Raw genomic sequence first — 21,801 nt, 5'->3', positions numbered from 1 at the left:
TACTATTTGTTGGTATATCACTGCTACTTGTTGGTATATCACCGTATTTGTGGGTATATCACTGTTATTTGTGGGTATATCACTGCTATTTGTTGGTATATAACTGCTATTTTCGGGTATATCACTGCTATTTGTGGGTATTTGTTGGTATATCACTGCTATTTGCTGGCATATAACTGCTATTTGCTGGTATGTCACTGTTATTTGTTGGTATATCACTGCTGTTTGTTGGTATATCACTGCTATTTGTGGGTTTATCACTGCTATTTGTTGGTTTATCACAGCTATTTGTTGGTATATCACTGTTATTTGTTGGTTTATCACTGCTATTTGCGGGTATATCACTGTTATTTGCTGGTATATCACTGCTATTTGCTGGTATATCACTGCTATTTGCTGGTATATCACTGCTATTTGTTGGTATATCACTACTACTTGTTGGTATATCACTGCTACTTGTTGGTATATCACTGTCATTTGTTGGTATATCACTGCTATTTGTTGGTATATTACTGCTTCTATTTGTTTGTATATAACTTCTGCTATTTGTTGGTATATCACTGCTATTTGTTGGTATATTACTGCTGGTATTTGTTGGTATATCACTGTCATTTGTTGGTATATCACTGCTACTTGTTGGTATATCACTGTCATTTGTTGGTATATCACTGCTATTTGTTGGTATATTACTGCTGCTATTTGTTGGTATATTACTACTGCTATTTGTTGGTATATTACTGCTGGTATTTGTTGGTATATCACTGCTATTTGTTTGTATATTACTGTTGGTATTTGTTGGTATATTACTGCTGGTATTTGTGGGTATATTACTGCTATTTGTTGGTATATCACTGTTATTTGTTGGTATATCACTGCTATTTGTTGGTATATTACTGCTGCTATTTGTTGGTATATCACTGCTATTTGTTGGTATATCACTGCTATTTGTTGGTATATCACTGCTATTTGTTTGTATATCACTGGTATTTGTTTGTATATCACTGGTATTTGTTGGTATATTACTGCTGCTATTTGTTGGTATATCACTACTGCTATTTGATGGTATATTACTGCTGGTATTTGTTGGTATATTACTGCTGCTATTTGATGGTATATCACTGTTATTTGTTGGTATATCACTGCTATTTGTTGGTATATCACTGCTATTTGTTGGTATATTACTGCTGCTATTTGTTGGTATACCACTGCTGCTATTTGTTGGTATATCACTCTTGCTATTTGTTGGTATATTACTACTAGTATTTGTTGGTATATTACTGCTATTTGCTGGTATATCACTGCTATTTGTGGGTATATCACTACTATTTGTTGGTATATCACTGCTATTTGCTGGTATATCACTGCTATTTGTTGGTATATCACTGCTGGTTTTTGCTGGTATATTACTGCTGCTATTTGTTGGTATATTACTGCTATTTGTTTGTATATCACTGCTATTTGTTGGTATATCACTATATGTTGGTATGTCACTGCTGCTATTTGTTGATATATCACTGCTACATGAATTTGTTGATATATTACTGCTGCTATTTGTTGGTATATCACTGCTGGTATTTGTTGGTATATCACTGCTGGTATTTGTTGGTATATTACTGCTGCTATTTGTTGGTATATTACTGCTATTTGTTGGTATATTACTGCTATTTGTTGGTATATTACTGCTGGTATTTGTTGGTATATAACTGTTATTTGTTGATATATCACTGCTGCTATTTGTTGTTATATCACTGTTATTTGTTGTTATATCACTGATGTTTGTTGGTTTATTACTGCTGCTATTTGTTGGTATATCACTGATATTTGTTGGTTTATTACTGCTGCTATTTGTTGGTATATCACTGCTGGTATTTGTTGGTATATCACTGCTATTTGTTGGTATATTACTGCTGCTATTTGTTGGTATATTACTGCTATTTGTGGGTATATCACTGTTATTTGTTGGTATATCTGTTATTTGTATGTGTGGGTATATCACTGCTATTTGTTGGTATATTACTGCTGCTATTTGATGGTATATCACTGCTATTTGTTAGTATATTACTGCTGCTATTTGTTGGTATATCACTTCTATTTGTGGGTGTATCACTGTTATTTGTTGGTATATAACTGCTATTTGCTGGTATATAATTGCTATTTGTTGGTTTATCAGTTATTTGTTGGTATATCACTGCTATCTGTTGGTATATCACTGCTTTTTGTTGGTATAAAACTGTTATTTGTTGGTATAGCACTGCTATTTGTGGGTATATCACTACTATTTGTTGGTATATCACTGCTATTTGTTGGTATATCACTGCTATTTGTTGGTTTATCACTGCTATTTGTTGATATATCATTGCTGTTGGTATATCTCTGTTATTTTTTGGTATATCACTGTTATTTGTTGGTATATTACTGCTATTTGTTGGTATATTACTGCTGCTATTTGTTGGTATATCACTGCTGCTATTTGTTGGTATATCACTCCTGCTATTTGTTGGTATATTACTTATATTTTTGTTGGTATATTACTGCTGGTATTTGTTGGTATATTACTACTGCTATTTGTTGGTATATTACTGCTATTTGCTGGTATATCACTGCTATTTGTGGGTATATCACTGCTATTTGTTGGTATATCACTGCTATTTCCTGGTATATCACTGCTATTTGTTGGTATATCACTGCTGGTATTTGCTGGTATATTACTGCTGCTATTTGTTGGTATATTACTGCTATTTGTTTGTATATCACTGCTATTTGTTGGTATATCACTATATGTTGGTATGTCACTGCTGCTATTTGTTGATATATCACTGCTACATGTATTTGTTGATATATTACTGCTGCTATTTGTTGGTATATCACTGCTGGTATTTGTTGGTATATCACTGCTGCTATTTGTTGGTATATTACTGCTATTTGTTGGTATATTACTGCTGGTATTTGTTGGTATATAACTGTTATTTGTTGATATATCACTGCTGCTATTTGTTGGTATATCACTGTTATTTGTTGTTATATCACTGATGTTTGTTGGTTTATGACTGCTATTTGATGGTATATTACTGCTGCTATTTGTTGGTATATTACTGCTGCTATTTGTTGGTATATTACTGCTGCTATTTGTGGGTATATTACTGCTGCTATTTGTGGGTATATCACTGTTATTTGTTGGTATATCTCTGTTATTTGTATGTGTGGGTATATCACTGCTATTTGATGGTATATCACTGCTATTTGTTAGTATATTACTGCTGCTATTTGTTGGTATATTACTGCTGCTATTTGTTGGTATATTACTGCTGCTATTTGTTGGTATATTACTGCTATTTGTTGGTATATTACTGCTGGTATTTGTTGGTATATAACTGTTATTTGTTGATATATCACTGCTGCTATTTGTGGGTATATCACTGTTATTTGTTGGTATATCTCTGTTATTTGTATGTGTGGGTATATCACTGCTATTTGTTGGTATATTACTGCTATTTGATGGTATATCACTGCTATTTGTTAGTATATTACTGCTGCTATTTGTTGGTATATTACTGCTGCTATTTGTTGGTATATTACTGCTGCTATTTGTTGGTATATTACTGCTATTTGTTGGTATATTACTGCTGGTATTTGTTGGTATATAACTGTTATTTGTTGATATATCACTGCTGCTATTTGTTGGTATATATCTGTTATTTGTTGGTATATCACTGATGTTTGTTGGTTTATTACTGCTGCTATTTGTTGGTATATCACTGCTGGTATTTATTGGTATATTACTGCTATTTGTTGGTATATCACTGTTATTTGTTGGTAGATCACTGCTATTTGTTGGTATATTACTGCTGCTATTTGTTGGTATATTACTGCTATTTGTGGGTATATACTGCTATTTGTTGGTATATTACTGCTGCTATTTGTTGGTATATGACTGCTATTTGTTAGTATATTACTGCTGCTATTTGTTGGTATATAACTTCTATTTGTGGGTGTATCACTGTTATTTGTTGGTATATAACTGCTATTTGCTGGTATATAACTGCTATTTGTTGGTTTATCAGTTATTTGTTGGTATATCACTGCTATCTGTTGGTATATCACTGCTTTTTGTTGGTATAAAACTGTTATTTGTTGGTATAGCACTGCTATTTGTGGGTATATCACTACTATTTGTTGGTATATCACTGCTATTTGTTGGTATATCACTGCTATTTGTTGGTTTATCACTGCTATTTGTTGATATATCACTGCTGTTGGTATATCTCTGTTATTTTTTGGTATATAACTGCTATTTGTTGGTATATCACTGCTATTTGTGGGTATATCACTGTTATTTGTTGGTATATCACTGCTATTTGTGGGTATATCACTGTTATTTGTTGGTATATAACTGTTATTTGTTGGTATATCACTGCTTTTGGTTGGTATATCACTGCTATTTGTTGGTATATCACTGCTACTTGTTGGTATATTACTGCTGCTATTTGTTGGTATATCACTGCTGCTATATGTTGGTATATCACTGCTATTTGTTGGTATATCACTGCTATTTGTTGGTATATCACTGCTGCTATTTGTTGGTATATTACTGCTGCTATTTGTTGGTATATTACTGCTGGTATTTGTTTGTATATTACTACTATTTGTTGGTATATTACTGCTATTTGTTGGTATATCACTGCTATTTGTTGGTATATCACTGCTGCTATTTGTTGGTACATGTATATCACTGCTGCTATTTGTTGGTATATTACTGCTGCTATTTGTTGGTATATTACTGCTGCTATTTGTTGGTATATTACTGCTGTTATTTGTTGGTATATCACTGCTGCTATTTGTTGGTATATTACTGCTGCTATTTGTTGGTATATCACTGCTATTTGTTGGTATATGACTGCTATTTGTTTGTATATTACTGCTGCTATGTGTTGGTATATTACTGCTGCTATTTGTTGGTATATCACTGCTATTTGTTGGTATATCACTGCTATTTGTTGGTATATTACTGCTGCTATTTGTTGGTATATCACTGCTGCTATTTGTTGGTATATTACTACTGGTATTTGTTTGTATATTACTGCTATTTGTTGGTATATCACTGGTATTTGTTGGTATATCACTGGTATTTGTTGGTATATCACTGGTATTTGTTGGTATATCACTGCTATTTGTTGGTATATCACTGCTATTTGTTTGTATATCACTGCAATTTGTTAGTATATTACTGCTGCTATTTGTTGGTATACACTGCTAATATTCGTGGGTAATGTCCATACTGTTATACATTTTTGTAAATAGTACATAGATGTAATGATTGTTCACATTCAATAACATAAGTATTCATCATGTCAGAGATATAATTCATTACTGTAGTAAACATGTTAAGGCGACGTCTTCTGTTACTGTGCAGGGTTTGCTTTTACGGTCCAGTTAATAGATTAAACCAGATAATTAACTCGCATATCTTTAAGTTTACTGACATTGCTTTATTATCTAGTATGACGCTCAATCTACTCAGGTGACAGGATCAGGGATAGTGTCTGTTATCTGTTTAATATTCTCCCAGTTGTGTTGATTAGCTGTCATCAGGAACTCCACCCACTTCTGATCATCTTCATTACACATGTGGCATTTCCTGCATAGCAATCAACAAGTATAGCTGTACTATCAACTTACTGGCAGATCAAGATACATATGTGACTTCATAATATACAAATCAATTTAAGTGAGCTAGCTATTCATAGTAAATATAGATAAAGACATTGTCAAAATTAAGTGTTGAAGTAAAATCTTTTTAATTATTTGACTTTTTAGACCAAATAAAACAAGGGCCCAATGGGCCCAAATCGCTCACCTGCAATGCAGTGATCTTTTCATATATGGATCCTGCAGTTATTTGAAAGCATGCTACAGGACCAATATAATAATGTCTCTCTGCACTTTGGCTTTTCACTTAAAGTCATTTAAAGATTTAAGCATACTTGATCGACGTGACCTTGAATGCGAGTCAGGGTCATTCATTTGAACAAACTTGGTAGCCCTTTACCCCAGCATGCTACAGACACAATATTAACTCCATGGGACTCTTGGTTATTGAGAAGAAGTCGTGTCAAGATTTTAGCCTTTTTGACTCATGTGACCTTGAATGAAGGTCAAGGTCATTCATTTGAACAAACTTGCGAGCCCTTCACCCCAGCATGCTACAGGCCAAATATTAGGTCTCTGGGACTGTTGGTAATTGAGAAGAAGTTGTTAAAATTTTTAGCCTTTTTGACTCCTGTGACCTTGAATGAAGGTCAAGGTCATTCAATTGAACAAACTTGGTAACCCTTTACCGCAGCATGCTACAGACCCAATATCAACTCCCTGGGACTCTTGGTTATTGAGAAGAAGTCGTTTTAAAATGTTAGCCTTTTTGACTCCAGTGACCTTGAATGAAGGTCAAGGTCATTCATTTGAACAAACTTGGTAGCCCTTTACCCCAGCATGCTACAGGCCAAATATTAGGTCTCTGGGACTGTTGGTTATTGAGAAGAAGTCGTTTAAAGATTTTAGCCTTTTTGACTCCTGTGACCTTGAATGAAGGTCAAGGTCATTCATTTGAACAAATTTGGTAGCCCTTTACCGCAGCATGCTACAAACCCAATATCAACTCCCTGGGACTCTTGGTTATTGAGAAGAAGTCATTTAAAGATTTTAGCCTGTTTGGTCCCTGTGACATTGAATGAAGGTCAAGGTCATTCATTTGAACAAACTAGGTAGCCCTTCACCCCAGCATGCTACAGACCCAATACCAACTCCCTGGGACTCTTGGTTATTGAGAAGAAGTCGTTTAAAGATTTTAGCCTTTTTGACTCCTGTGACCTTGAATAAAGATCAAGGTCATTCATTTGAACAAACTTGGTAGCCCTTTACCCCAGCATACTACAGACCCAATATCAACTCCCTGGGCCTCTTGGTTATTGAGAAGAAGTCGTTTAAAGATTTCAGCCTTTTTGACTCCTGTGACCTTGAATGAAGATCAAGGTCATTCATTTGAACAAACTTGGGAGCCCTTTACCCCAGCATGCTACAGACCCAATATCAACTCCCTGGGCCTCTTGGTTATTGAGAAGAAGTCATTTAAAGATTTTAGCCTTTTTGACTCCTGTGACCTTGAATGAAGGTCAAGGTCATTCATTTGAACAAACTTGGGAGCCCTTCATCCTAGCATGCTGCAGGCCAAATATTAGGTCTCTGGATCTGTTGGTTATTGAGAAGAAGTCGTTTAAAGATTTTAGCCTTTTTGACTCCTGTGACCTTGAATGAAGGTCAAGGTCATTCATTTGAACAAACTTGGGAGCCCTTCATCCTAGCATGCTGCAGGCCAAATATTAGGTCTCTGGATCTGTTGGTTATTGAGAAGAAGTCGTTTAAAGATTTTAGCCTTTTTTACTCCTGTGACCTTGAATGAAGGTCAAGGTCATTCATTTGAACAAACTTGGTAGACCTTCACCCCAGCATGCTACAGACCCAATATCAAGTCCCTGGGTCTTTTGGCTATTTAGAAGAAGTCGTTTAATTTTTTTTTAGCATATTTGACCCCTGTGACCTTGAATGAAAGTCAAGGTCATTCATTTGAACAAACTTGGTAGCCCTTCACCCCAGCATGCTACAGACCTAATATCAACTCCCTGGGACTCTTGGTTATTGAGAAGAAGTCGTTTAAAGATTTTAGCCTTTTTGACCCCTGTGACCTTGAATGAAGGTCAACGTTCTTCATTTGAACAAACTTGGTAGCCCTTCACCCCAGCATGCTACAGGCCCAATATTAGGTCTCTGGGCCTTTTGGTTATTGAGAAGAAGTTGCTTGAATGGAAAAGTTGACGCCGGACGGACGGCCGGACGCACGACGGACGCCGCGCCACGGCATAAGCTCACTTGCCCTTCGGGCAGGTGAGCTAAAAACCAACAACTGATGTTTACCAAACAAATATGAAAGGAATTAAATACATAAAAAACTGTTTTTCTACATAACTAATAATTAACATTGATGTATTCCAGGTATTCAAATCCAGGAAAAGTGATATTATGTTATTTTTTTATGTTTATAAAAATACTTAGACTCGTTGTAACATTGGATAGATTTTGACAGGGTGAATTCCCACCCCAAGTAACAAAGATCAGATAACTCTGTTGTTGTTTTTTTTCTCTCTCAATAAAACCAGTAAAATTTGGAAAAATTAACAAGAGCAATATGGGATGACCTAACATCTAGTGTCACACATACTTACTGGAGGAAAATTAGGATCGTCCTTTGAAGATTATACAAATCTTTTGCCTGAAAAAGATACCTGATTATTATGACACGTTTGCAATGGACAAAACATTATATACCAAAACAAAATAATTCCTTAAACCTTTTCCGCGCATCTGTATTAGCATTTTTTTTTTTAATTTTCATTCATGCATTAAAAACTGTTATCCACATGTTAAAATTGTAGAGAAGATAGTCATTCATCTCACCACACTACATAAAGGTACTTGGCAGTCTTTGTTTTAAATTCCTGACTTCATTCTTAATGCTTCCTTTTTTTCTAAGGTCCTTTTTGCAATGCCTTCAACAAATCCTACCTGGTTTCTATTCTGCCTTTTAACAGTGCAGAGTTACCTGGTCTTGTGAGCAGATATTGATTGTAATGCCATTTGCTTGTGAGAGTAACCTCATAAATTATACAGATACATTTGTGAGAAAATAACGTAATGTAACAATCAATCCCTGTTCACATGAGCAGATACCTCTGTTTTAAAAAAAGACGGAATTGACTTCATTAAATTCTGCCGAAGGAAATAATTAAATGACATCACCATAGTTACTGGTAAAAATGAATGCTTACAGAAATCTGTTACTTACATTTTCCTGAACAGTTGAGTACCTCATAGGGGGGTAGAGGCTGGCAGCGAACTCATCTACTGCTGGACTGAGGCGCCCGATGAAATCTGCACAATCGTCCAACTGTGACACGTGTTCCGCACTGTGACAGGATCCCCACTTGCTGACACTCTCACGTGACTTCTTCAGTAGGGAGCGTGTTGTCTTCAGGAGACCTAAACATGGACCAAGTAATGTCTTGTCTGTCTCTGTCCATGTATCCTCGTTGGAGGGCTCATCCATTTCTATCCCAAAAACCTCTGCCATGTCATTAGCTGGGCCATTCTCCACAGCCTTATAAAAACATTAATATACTTATTTACTATCAATAGGACCATGCAAGCAATACAGCCTTGCCACTCCATAGGCCAATGTCACTGGTTCTACAATTTAGTCTTTTTTACCAATCAAAGACAAATCTGATACATGTTTATGTTAAACATTCTAGTATTTCATTACATAAAACTTTAAGAAAACTTTCAAGAATGATGTCACAATAACAATTTCTTTTCACAATGAACTATATACAGTTGGCTTCATATTTTGGCACAAAGGACAATTTTCTATTAACCTGAGAGTGTAAATAATGTAATCTATATTGCTGAAGTTTACCTATTTCAACATTAACATGTAACAATAACTTCTGTGTTTCAAGATCTGATCTGACATCCATAGAACTGTACTGGTATTTAATGTAATGGGCTAATTAACCAACAACTACAGGTTAACTCACATCCTGCATTTCACTGAGGGCATCCTTCACTAACTCAGATGCTGTCTTCATCAGCCCCAACACAGCTTCTTTGTTATCTAAAATAATACACAGGTTCACCATACACATTGATCAAATTTCTCAAATGCATGGAATAATTGAACTAGAATTACACATAAGTGGATGTACATGCACATGTTGCCTGCATCCACTTGACTGAAAGGGTGTCATTTTGAAAATGTTCATGGTCACCATGTGAAAGCATAATGATCTCTATTCCCGTTTGGTTGATTGATTGAGGTCCGAATTATCAGAATTTATAATGAACAAAGGGCGAAAACTACAGCAAAACAAGATGCCCAAAGGGCCTGCATTGCTCACCTCGATATTTCAGTAATAATGGCAAAATGCTATTAATATATTTCAAATATTTTCCTTCTTTCAAACTGCCTCTCCCAACAATGGTTCAAACTACAGGTGGAATAAATCCTGTCATTCTTGAAAAAGGAAAAGTATTTTAAAGGTGTTTTTTTGCTATATTTTCCTATTGGGCCACCTTTCTACTGCCCCATGGGTGTCACATCCTTCATTTATACAACATACAACATTGCAAAGTAATTCTTCAGACCAAATTTCATTAAAATCCATTTAGTTGTTCAGGACTAGTAGCAATTAAAAATATTTACCTCAATTTGACATATTGGGCCCTGTCCCTCTGGTCAAAGGGAGCCACACTCTGTTTATGCAATAGATAGATCTCCTTTACCCAATAATGTTCCAGATAAAATTCTACCAAAATCCATTCAGACTTTCAGGACTAGTAGGGATTCAAAGTATTTACTTCAATTACCTATATTGGGCTCACTCCCTTCAGCCGCAAGGGAGCCACATCCTCTGTTTATACAACATTAGATCTCCTTTGCCCAATAATGCTCCAAACGAACAACGGATGCTGTGACATTGCATAAGCTCATCCGCCCTTTGGGCCCGGTAAGTAATTCACATTTAACAAGATCTGGATGATATATGGCTGCATACAAAGTTTCATCAAACTGGGTTAATATTTACTCCAGTTATTATTACCGTGTTCACAAGGTCCAATAACGATCATATTATCAAAAGGGCAATAATTCTGCAAGTAACAATAATTTCCATTTTTGACCTCGTCCGAGATCTTGTCATTATATGGCTCCATACATATCCTGTTATCATGTTCACAAGGTCCAATAATAATATTATTACAAAGGGCAATAACTCTGTAGGTGACTGTCGAATAAATCCCATTTTGGAACTCATTCGAGATCTTGCTTATATTTGTCTGCATACAAAGTTTCATCAAACTTGGTAGATATTTACTCATGTTCACAATTTATTTTTGACAGACGGACAGACTGAAGGACAGACATACGCTGCCTGCCAAGGTATGGAATTTTGACATTACATATGGGTTCAAACTCGATTTGAGAAACCACACACCAAGTATCAAATCTGTGCAGCAAGCAGTAGCTAAAAAAAGGCCAAAAAAAAAAAGGATAATTATGGTAATTATGGTAATTATGGTTATTTTATGGAAATAACTCTATAAAAATGGAATACTGAGACAGGAGGACACTAAGTTGCCAATTGATGTGGCAACGATTAGGATTAAAAGTCGATCCAGAAAACAAAAGAGTGATTCTGCCGCCAACACATGATGATGGAAACAGAGATCTCTAAATATTTTGTAAGTGACTGCCATGATTCACATATGACACAAAAAACAACATGCAAATATTAGTAGGATGCACCAACTACATTTCTTAGGTTAAAAAAGAAATTACTGGACCATCAAAGTGATCAATGATGCTTGATATACATTACTGGAACCCTTATTCCTCTAATGCCCCATATCCATACCTTTAGGAAGTTTGGAAAACCTATCTGTGTCTTGCCACACTATGCCAGTAGACTGTAGTTGTTCCGGGGACCTACAAAGAGATTCTAAGGTTTAACAGGCTGTTGTGTAAAATTTTGAATATTTTTTTTTTAATATAAACAACATAAAAAGATAAATATGGTGTATAAAGTGTACCTACCCAGCACCGTTGTTATGTAAGATGTGTACTAAATTTTGTAGGTCCTGTAATACACTGAGAACGGCTAACTTCAGGGACTTCCTCAGACACAACCCTGTACAGGAATATATATAAACATCAGGTACAAACCTGTACAGGAATATATATAAATATCAGACACAAACCTGTACAGGAATATATATAAACATCAGACACAACCCTGTACAGGAATATATATAAACATCAGGTACAAACCTGTACAGGAATATATATAAACATCAGGTACAAACCTGTACAGGAATATATATAAACATCAGGTACAAACCTGTACAGGAATATATATAAACATCAGGTACAAACCTGTACAGGAATATATATAAACATCAGGTACAAACCTGTACAGGAATATATATAAACATCAGACACAACCCTGTACAGGAATATATATAAACATCAGGTACAAACCTGTACAGGAATATATATAAACATTAGGTACAAACCTGTACAGGAATATATATAAACATCAGACACAAACCTGTACAGGAATATATATAAACATCAGATACAAACCTGTACAGGAATATATATAAATATCAGACACAAACCTGTACAGGAATATATATAAACATCAGGTACAAACCTGTACAGGAATATATATAAATATCAGACACAAACCTGTACAGGAATATATATAAACATCAGGTACAAACCTGTACAGGAATATATATAAACATCAGACACAAACCTGTACAGGAATATATATAAACATCAGATACAAACCTGTACAGGAATATATATAAATATCAGACACAAACCTGTACAGGAATATATATAAACATCAGATACAAACCTGTACAGGAATATATATAAATATCAGACACAAACCTGTACAGGAATATATATAAACATCAGGTACAAACCTGTACAGGAATATATATAAACATCAGACACAAACCTGTACAGGAATATATATAAACATCAGATACAAACCTGTACAGGAATATATATAAATATCAGACACAAACCTGTACAGGAATATATATAAACATCAGGTACAACCCTGTACAGGAATATATATAAACATCAGGTACAAACCTGTACAGGAATATATATAAACATCAGGTACAAACCTGTACAGGAATATATATAAACATCAGACACAACCCTGTACAGGAATATATATAAACATCAGACACAACCCTGTACAGGAATATATATAAACATCAGGTAAAAACCTGTACAGGAATATATATAAACATCAGGTACAAACCTGTACAGTAATATATATAAACATCAGGTACAAACCTGTACAGGAATATATATAAACATCAGACACGAACCTGTACAGGAATATATATAAACATCAGGTACAAACCTGTACAGGAATATATATAAACATCAGACACGAACCTGTATAGGAATATATATAAACATCAGGTACAAACCTGTACAGGAATATATATAAACATCAGACACAAACCTTTACAGGAATATATATAAACATCAGGTACAAACCTGTACAGGAATATATATAAACATCAGGTACAAACCTGTACAGGAATATATATAAACATCAGGTACAAACCTGTACAGGAATATATATAAACATCAGGTACAAACCTGTACAGGAATATATATAAACATCAGGTACATACCTGTACAGGAATATATATAAACATCAGGTACAAACCTGTACAGGAATATATATAAACATCAGGTACAAACCTGTACATGAATATATATACACATCAGATACAAACCTGTACAGGAATATATATAAACATCAGGTACAAACCCTGTACAGGAATATATATAAACATCAGACACAACCCTGTACAGGAATATATATAAACATCAGGTAAAAACCTGTACAGGAATATATATAAACATCAGACACAACCCTGTACAGGAATATATATAAACATCAGGTACAAACCTGTACAGGAATATATATAAACATCAGGTACAAACCTGTACAGGAATATATATAAACATCAGACACAAACCTGTACAGGAATATATATAAACATCAGGTACAAACCTGTACAGGAATATATATAAATATCAGGTACAAACCTGTACAGGAATATATATAAATATCAGACACAAACCTGTACAGGAATATATATAAACATCAGGTACAACCCTGTACAGGAATATATATAAACATCAGGTACAAACCTGTACAGGAATATATATAAACATCAGGTACAAACCTGTACAGGAATATATATAAACATCAGACACAACCCTGTACAGGAATATATATAAACATCAGACACAACCCTGTACAGGAATATATATAAACATCAGATACAAACCTGTACAGGAATATATATAAACATCAGGTACAAACCTGTACAGGAATATATATAAACATCAGGTAAAAACCTGTACAGGAATATATATAAACATCAGGTACAAACCTGTACAGTAATATATATAAACATCAGGTACAAACCTGTACAGGAATATATATAAACATCAGACACGAACCTGTACAGGAATATATATAAACATCAGGTACAAACCTGTACAGGAATATATATAAACATCAGACACGAACCTGTATAGGAATATATATAAACATCAGGTACAAACCTGTACAGGAATATATATAAACATCAGACACAAACCTTTACAGGAATATATATAAACATCAGGTACAAACCTGTACAGGAATATATATAAACATCAGGTACAAACCTGTACAGGAATATATATAAACATCAGGTACAAACCTGTACAGGAATATATATAAACATCAGGTACAAACCTGTACAGGAATATATATAAACATCAGGTACAAACCTGTACAGGAATATATATAAACATCAGGTACATACCTGTACAGGAATATATATAAACATCAGGTACAAACCTGTACAGGAATATATATAAACATCAGGTACAAACCTGTACATGAATATATATACACATCAGATACAAACCTGTACAGGAATATATATAAACATCAGGTACAAACCTGTACAGGAATATATATAAACATCAGACACAACCCTGTACAGGAATATATATAAACATCAGGTAAAACCTGTACAGGAATATATATAAACATCAGACACAACCCTGTACAGGAATATATATAAACATCAGGTACAAACCTGTACAGGAATATATATAAACATCAGGTACAAACCTGTACAGGAATATATATAAACATCAGACACAAACCTGTACAGGAATATATAAACATCAGGTACAAACCTGTACAGGAATATATATAAACATCAGGTACAAACCTGTACAGGAATATATATAAACATCAGACACAAACCTGTACAGGAATATATATAAACATCAGGTACAAACCTGTACAGGAATATATATAAACATCAGGTACAAACCTGTACAGGAATATATATAAATATCAGGTACAAACCTGTACAGGAATATATATAAACATCAGACACAAACCTGTACAGGAATATATATAAACATCAGGTACAAACCTGTACAGGAATATATATAAACATCAGGTACAAACCTGTACAGGAATATATATAAACATCAGACACAAACCTGTACAGGAATATATATAAACATCAGACACAAACCTGTACAGGAATATATATAAACATCAGGTACAAACCTGTACAGGAATATATATAAACATCAGACACAAACCTGTACAGGAATATATATAAACATCAGGTACAAACCTGTACAGGAATATATATAAATATCAGGTACAAACCTGTACAGGAATATATATAAACATCAGACACAAACCTGTACAGGAATATATATAAACATCAGACACAAACCTGTACAGGAATATATATAAACATCAGACACAACCCTGTACAGGAATATATATAAACATCAGGTACAAACCTGTACAGGAATATATATAAACATCAGACACAAACCTGTACAGGAATATATATAAACATCAGACACAAACCTGTACAGGAATATATATAAACATCAGGTACAAACCTGTACAGGAATATATATAAACATCAGACACAAACCTGTACAGGAATATATATAAACATCAGGTACAAACCTGTACAGGAATATATATAAACATCAGATACAAACCTGTACAGGAATATATATAAACATCAGACACAAACCTGTACAGGAATATATATAAACATCAGACACAAACCTGTACAGGAATATATATAAACATCAGGTACAAACCTGTACAGGAATATATATAAACATCAGGTACAAACCTGTACAGTAATATATATAAACATCAGACACAACCCTGTACAGGAATATATATAAACATCAGGTACAAACCTGTACAGGAATATATATAAACATCAGATACAAACCTGTACAGGAATATATATAAACATCAGATACAAACCTGTACAGGAATATATATAAACATCAGGTACAAACCTGTACAGGAATATATATAAACATCAGACACAAACCTGTACAGGAATATATATAAACATCAGGTACAAACCTGTACAGGAATATATATAAACATCAGGTACAAACCTGTACAGGAATATATATAAACATCAGGTACAAACCTGTACAGGAATATATATAAACATCAGGTACAAACCTGTACAGGAATATATATAAACATCAGGTACAAACCTGTACAGGAATATATATAAACATCAGATACAAACCTGTACAGGAATATATATAAACATCAGGTACAAACCTGTACAGGAATATATATAAACATCAGGTACAAACCTGTACAGGAATATATATAAACATCAGACACAAACCTGTACAGGAATATATATAAACATCAGGTACAAACCTGTACAGGAATATATATAAACATCAGGTACAAACCTGTACAGGAATATATAAACATCAGACACAAACCTGTACAGGAATATATATAAACATCAGACACAAACCTGTACAGGAATATATATAAACATCAGGTACAAACCTGTACAGGAATATATATAAACATCAGGTACAAACCTGTACAGGAATATATATAAACATCAGACACAAACCTGTACAGGAATATATATAAACATCAGACACAAACCTGTACAGGAATATATATAAACATCAGGTACAAACCTGTACAGGAATATATATAAACATCAGACACAAACCTGTACAGGAATATATATAAACATCAGGTACAAACCTGTACAGGAATATATATATATTCCTGTACAGGAATATATATAAACATCAGACACAAACCTGTACAGGAATATATATAAACATCAGACACAAACCTGTACAGGAATATATATAAACATCAGACACAACCCTGTACAGGAATATATATAAACATCAGACACAAACCTGTACAGGAATATATATAAACATCAGGTACAAACCTGTACAGGAATATATATAAACATCAGTACACAAACCTGTACAGGAATATATATAAACATCAGGTACCAAACCTGTACAGGAATATATATAAACATCAGGTACAAACCTGTACAGGAATATATATAAACATCAGGTACAAACCTGTACAGGAATATATATAAACATCAGACACAAACCTGTACAGGAATATATATAAACATCAGGTACAAACCTGTACAGGAATATATATAAACATCAGGTACAAACCTGTACAGGAATATATATAAACATCAGACACAAACCTGTACAGGAATATATATAAACATCAGACACAAACCTGTACAGGAATATATATAAACATCAGGTACAAACCTGTACAGGAATATATATAAACATCAGATACAAACCTGTACAGGAATATATATAAACATCAGGTACAAACCTGTACAGGAATATATATAAACATCAGGTACAAACCTGTACAGGAATATATATAAACATCAGACACAAACCTGTACAGGAATATATATAAACATCAGGTACAAACCTGTACAGGAATATATATAAACATCAGGTACAAACCTGTACAGGAATATATATAAACATCAGATACAAACCTGTACAGGAATATATATAAACATCAGACACAAACCTGTACAGGAATATATATAAACATCAGTACACAAACCTGTACAGGAATATATATAAACATCAGGTACAAACCTGTACAGGAATATATATAAACATCAGACACAAACCTGTACAGGAATATATATAAACATCAGACACAAACCTGTACAGGAATATATATAAACATCAGGTACAAACCTGTACAGGAATATATATAAACATCAGACACAAACCTGTACAGGAATATATATAAACATCAGGTACAAACCTGTACAGGAATATATATAAACATCAGGTACAAACCTGTACAGGAATATATATAAACATCAGACACAAACCTGTACAGGAATATATATAAACATCAGATACAAACCTGTACAGGAATATATATAAACATCAGGTACAAACCTGTACAGGAATATATATAAACATCAGATACAAACCTGTACAGGAATATATATAAACATCAGGTACAAACCTGTACAGGAATATATATAAACATCAGGTACAAACCTGTACAGGAATATATATAAACATCAGACACAAACCTGTACAGGAATATATATAAACATCAGGTACAAACCTGTACAGGAATATATATAAACATCAGATACAAACCTGTACAGGAATATATATAAACATCAGGTACAAACCTGTACAGGAATATATATAAACATCAGATACAAACCTGTACAGGAATATATATAAACATCAGGTACAAACCTGTACAGGAATATATATAAACATCAGGTACAAACCTGTACAGGAATATATATAAACATCAGGTACAAACCTGTACAGGAATATATATAAACATCAGGTACAAACCTGTACAGGAATATATATAAACATCAGTACACAACCTGTACAGGAATATATATAAACATCAGGTACAAACCTGTACAGGAATATATATAAACATCAGGTACAAACCTGTACAGGAATATATATAAACATCAGGTACAAACCTGTACAGGAATATATATAAACATCAGGTACAAACCTGTACAGGAATATATATAAACATCAGGTACAAACCTGTACAGGAATATATATAAACATCAGGTACAAACCTGTACAGGAATATATATAAACATCAGGTACAAACCTGTACAGGAATATATATAAACATCAGGTACAAACCTGTACAGGAATATATATAAACATCAGGTACAAACCTGTACAGGAATATATATAAACATCAGGTACAAACCTGTACAGGAATATATATAAACATCAGTACACAAACCTGTACAGGAATATATATAAACATCAGGTACAAACCTGTACAGGAATATATATAAACATCAGGTACAAACCTGTACAGGAATATATATAAACATCAGTAACAAACCTGTACAGGAATATATATCAACATCAGGTACAAACCTGTACAGGAATATATATAAACATCAGGTACAAACCTGTACAGGAATATATATAAACATCAGGTACAGCGGCAACCTGTACAGGAATATATATAAACATCAGACACAAACCTGTACAGGAATATATATAAACATCAGGTACAAACCTGTACAGGAATATATATAAACATCAGGTACAAACCCTGTACAGGAATATATATAAACATCAGGTACAAACCTGTACAGGAATATATATAAACATCAGACACAAACCTGTACAGGAATATATATAAACATCAGGTACAAACCTGTACAGGAATATATATAAACATCAGGTACAAACCTGTACAGGAATATATATAAACATCAGACACAAACCTGTACAGGAATATATATAAACATCAGATACAACCCTGTACAGGAATATATATAAACATCAGACACAAACCTGTACAGGAATATATATAAACATCAGGTACAAACCTGTACAGGAATATATATAAACATCAGACACAAACCTGTACAGGAATATATATAAACATCAGGTACAAACCTGTACAGGAATATATATAAACATCAGGTACACAACCTGTACAGGAATATATATAAACATCAGGTACAAACCTGTACAGGAATATATATAAACATCAGGTACAAACCTGTACAGGAATATATATAAACATCAGGTACAAACCTGTACAGGAATATATATAAACATCAGATACAAACCTGTACAGGAATATATATAAACATCAGACACAAACCTGTACAGGAATATATATAAACATCAGGTACAAACCTGTACAGGAATATATATAAACATCAGGTACAAACCTGTACAGGAATATATATAAACATCAGACACAAACCTGTACAGGAATATATATAAACATCAGACACAAACCTGTACAGGAATATATATAAACATCAGGTACAAACCTGTACAGGAATATATATAAACATCAGGTACAAACCTGTACAGGAATATATATAAACATCAGGTACAAACCTGTACAGGAATATATATAAACATCAGACACAACCTGTACAGGAATATATATAAACATCAGGTACAAACCTGTACAGGAATATATATAAACATCAGATACAAACCTGTACAGGAATATATATAAACATCAGATACAAACCTGTACAGGAATATATATAAACATCAGACACAAACCTGTACAGGAATATATATAAACATCAGATACAAACCTGTACAGGAATATATATAAACATCAGGTACAAACCTGTACAGGAATATATATAAACATCAGATACAAACCTGTACAGGAATATATATAAACATCAGGTACAAACCTGTACAGGAATATATATAAACATCAGGTACAAACCTGTACAGGAATATATATAAACATCAGATACAAACCTGTACAGGAATATATATAAACATCAGATACAAACCTGTACAGGAATATATATAAACATCAGACACAAACCTGTACAGGAATATATATAAACATCAGGTACAAACCTGTACAGGAATATATATAAACATCAGACACAACCTGTACAGGAATATATATAAACATCAGGTACAAACCTGTACAGGAATATATATAAACATCAGACACAAACCTGTACAGGAATATATATAAACATCAGGTACAAACCTGTACAGGAATATATATAAACATCAGGTACAAACCTGTACAGGAATATATATAAACATCAGGTACAAACCTGTACAGGAATATATATAAACATCAGACACAAACCTGTACAGGAATATATATAAACATCAGACACAAACCTGTACAGGAATATATATAAACATCAGACACAACCTGTACAGGAATATATATAAACATCAGGTACAAACCTGTACAGGAATATATATAAACATCAGACACAAACCTGTACAGGAATATATATAAACATCAGACACAAACCTGTACAGGAATATATATAAACATCAGGTACAAACCTGTACAGGAATATATATAAACATCAGATACAAACCTGTACAGGAATATATATAAACATCAGGTACAAACCTGTACAGGAATATATATAAACATCAGATACAAACCTGTACAGGAATATATATAAACATCAGACACAAACCTGTACAGGAATATATATAAACATCAGACACAAAACTGTACAGGAATATATATAAACATTGGGTACAAACTTGTACAGGAATATATATAAACATCAGGTACAAACCTGTACAGGAATATATATAAACATCAGACACAAACCTGTACAGGAATATATATAAACATCAGGTACAAACCTGTACAGGAATATATATAAACATCAGATACAAACCTGTACAGGAATATATATAAACATCAGATACAAACCTGTACAGGAATATATATAAACATCAGGTACAAACCTGTACAGGAATATATATAAACATCAGGTACAAACCTGTACAGGAATATATATAAACATCAGGTACAAACCTGTACAGGAATATATATAAACATCAGGTACAAACCTGTACAGGAATATATATAAACATCAGGTACAAACCTGTACAGGAATATATATAAACATCAGGTACAAACCTGTACAGGAATATATATAAACATCAGGTACAAACCTGTACAGGAATATATATAAACATCAGACACAAACCTGTACAGGAATATATATAAACATCAGGTACAAACCTGTACAGGAATATATATAAATATCAGGTACAAACCTGTACAGGAATATATATAAACATCAGACACAAACCTGTACAGGAATATATATAAACATCAGGTACAAACCTGTACAGGAATATATATAAACATCAGGTACAAACCTGTACAGGAATATATATAAACATCAGACACAAACCTGTAC

General features: G+C 33.5%; 1 protein-coding gene across 1 annotated transcript in view; it reads right to left on the bottom strand.

The window, feature by feature from the left end:
• Positions 1 to 5,465: 5,465 nt before the first annotated feature.
• LOC117337263 (cyclin-D1-binding protein 1 homolog) overlaps positions 5,466 to 21,801 on the bottom strand; it is a 30,141-nt gene continuing 13,805 nt past the window's right edge. The window contains exons 5-10 of the mRNA XM_033898156.1: positions 11,699 to 11,792; positions 11,520 to 11,590; positions 9,645 to 9,721; positions 8,894 to 9,205; positions 8,274 to 8,320; positions 5,466 to 5,635 (exon numbers count right to left, since the gene is read on the bottom strand). Of these exons, the coding sequence (XP_033754047.1) occupies positions 5,515 to 5,635; positions 8,274 to 8,320; positions 8,894 to 9,205; positions 9,645 to 9,721; positions 11,520 to 11,590; positions 11,699 to 11,792 (722 nt within the window). The 3' untranslated portion in view covers positions 5,466 to 5,514. The remainder of the gene's footprint in view (positions 5,636 to 8,273; positions 8,321 to 8,893; positions 9,206 to 9,644; positions 9,722 to 11,519; positions 11,591 to 11,698; positions 11,793 to 21,801) is intronic.

The sequence above is a fragment of the Pecten maximus genome, chromosome 11 (genome assembly GCF_902652985.1).
Source record: "Pecten maximus chromosome 11, xPecMax1.1, whole genome shotgun sequence".
NCBI classification, from domain to species: Eukaryota; Metazoa; Mollusca; class Bivalvia; order Pectinida; family Pectinidae; genus Pecten; species Pecten maximus.
This window is presented reverse-complemented; position numbering and strand designations above follow the sequence as displayed.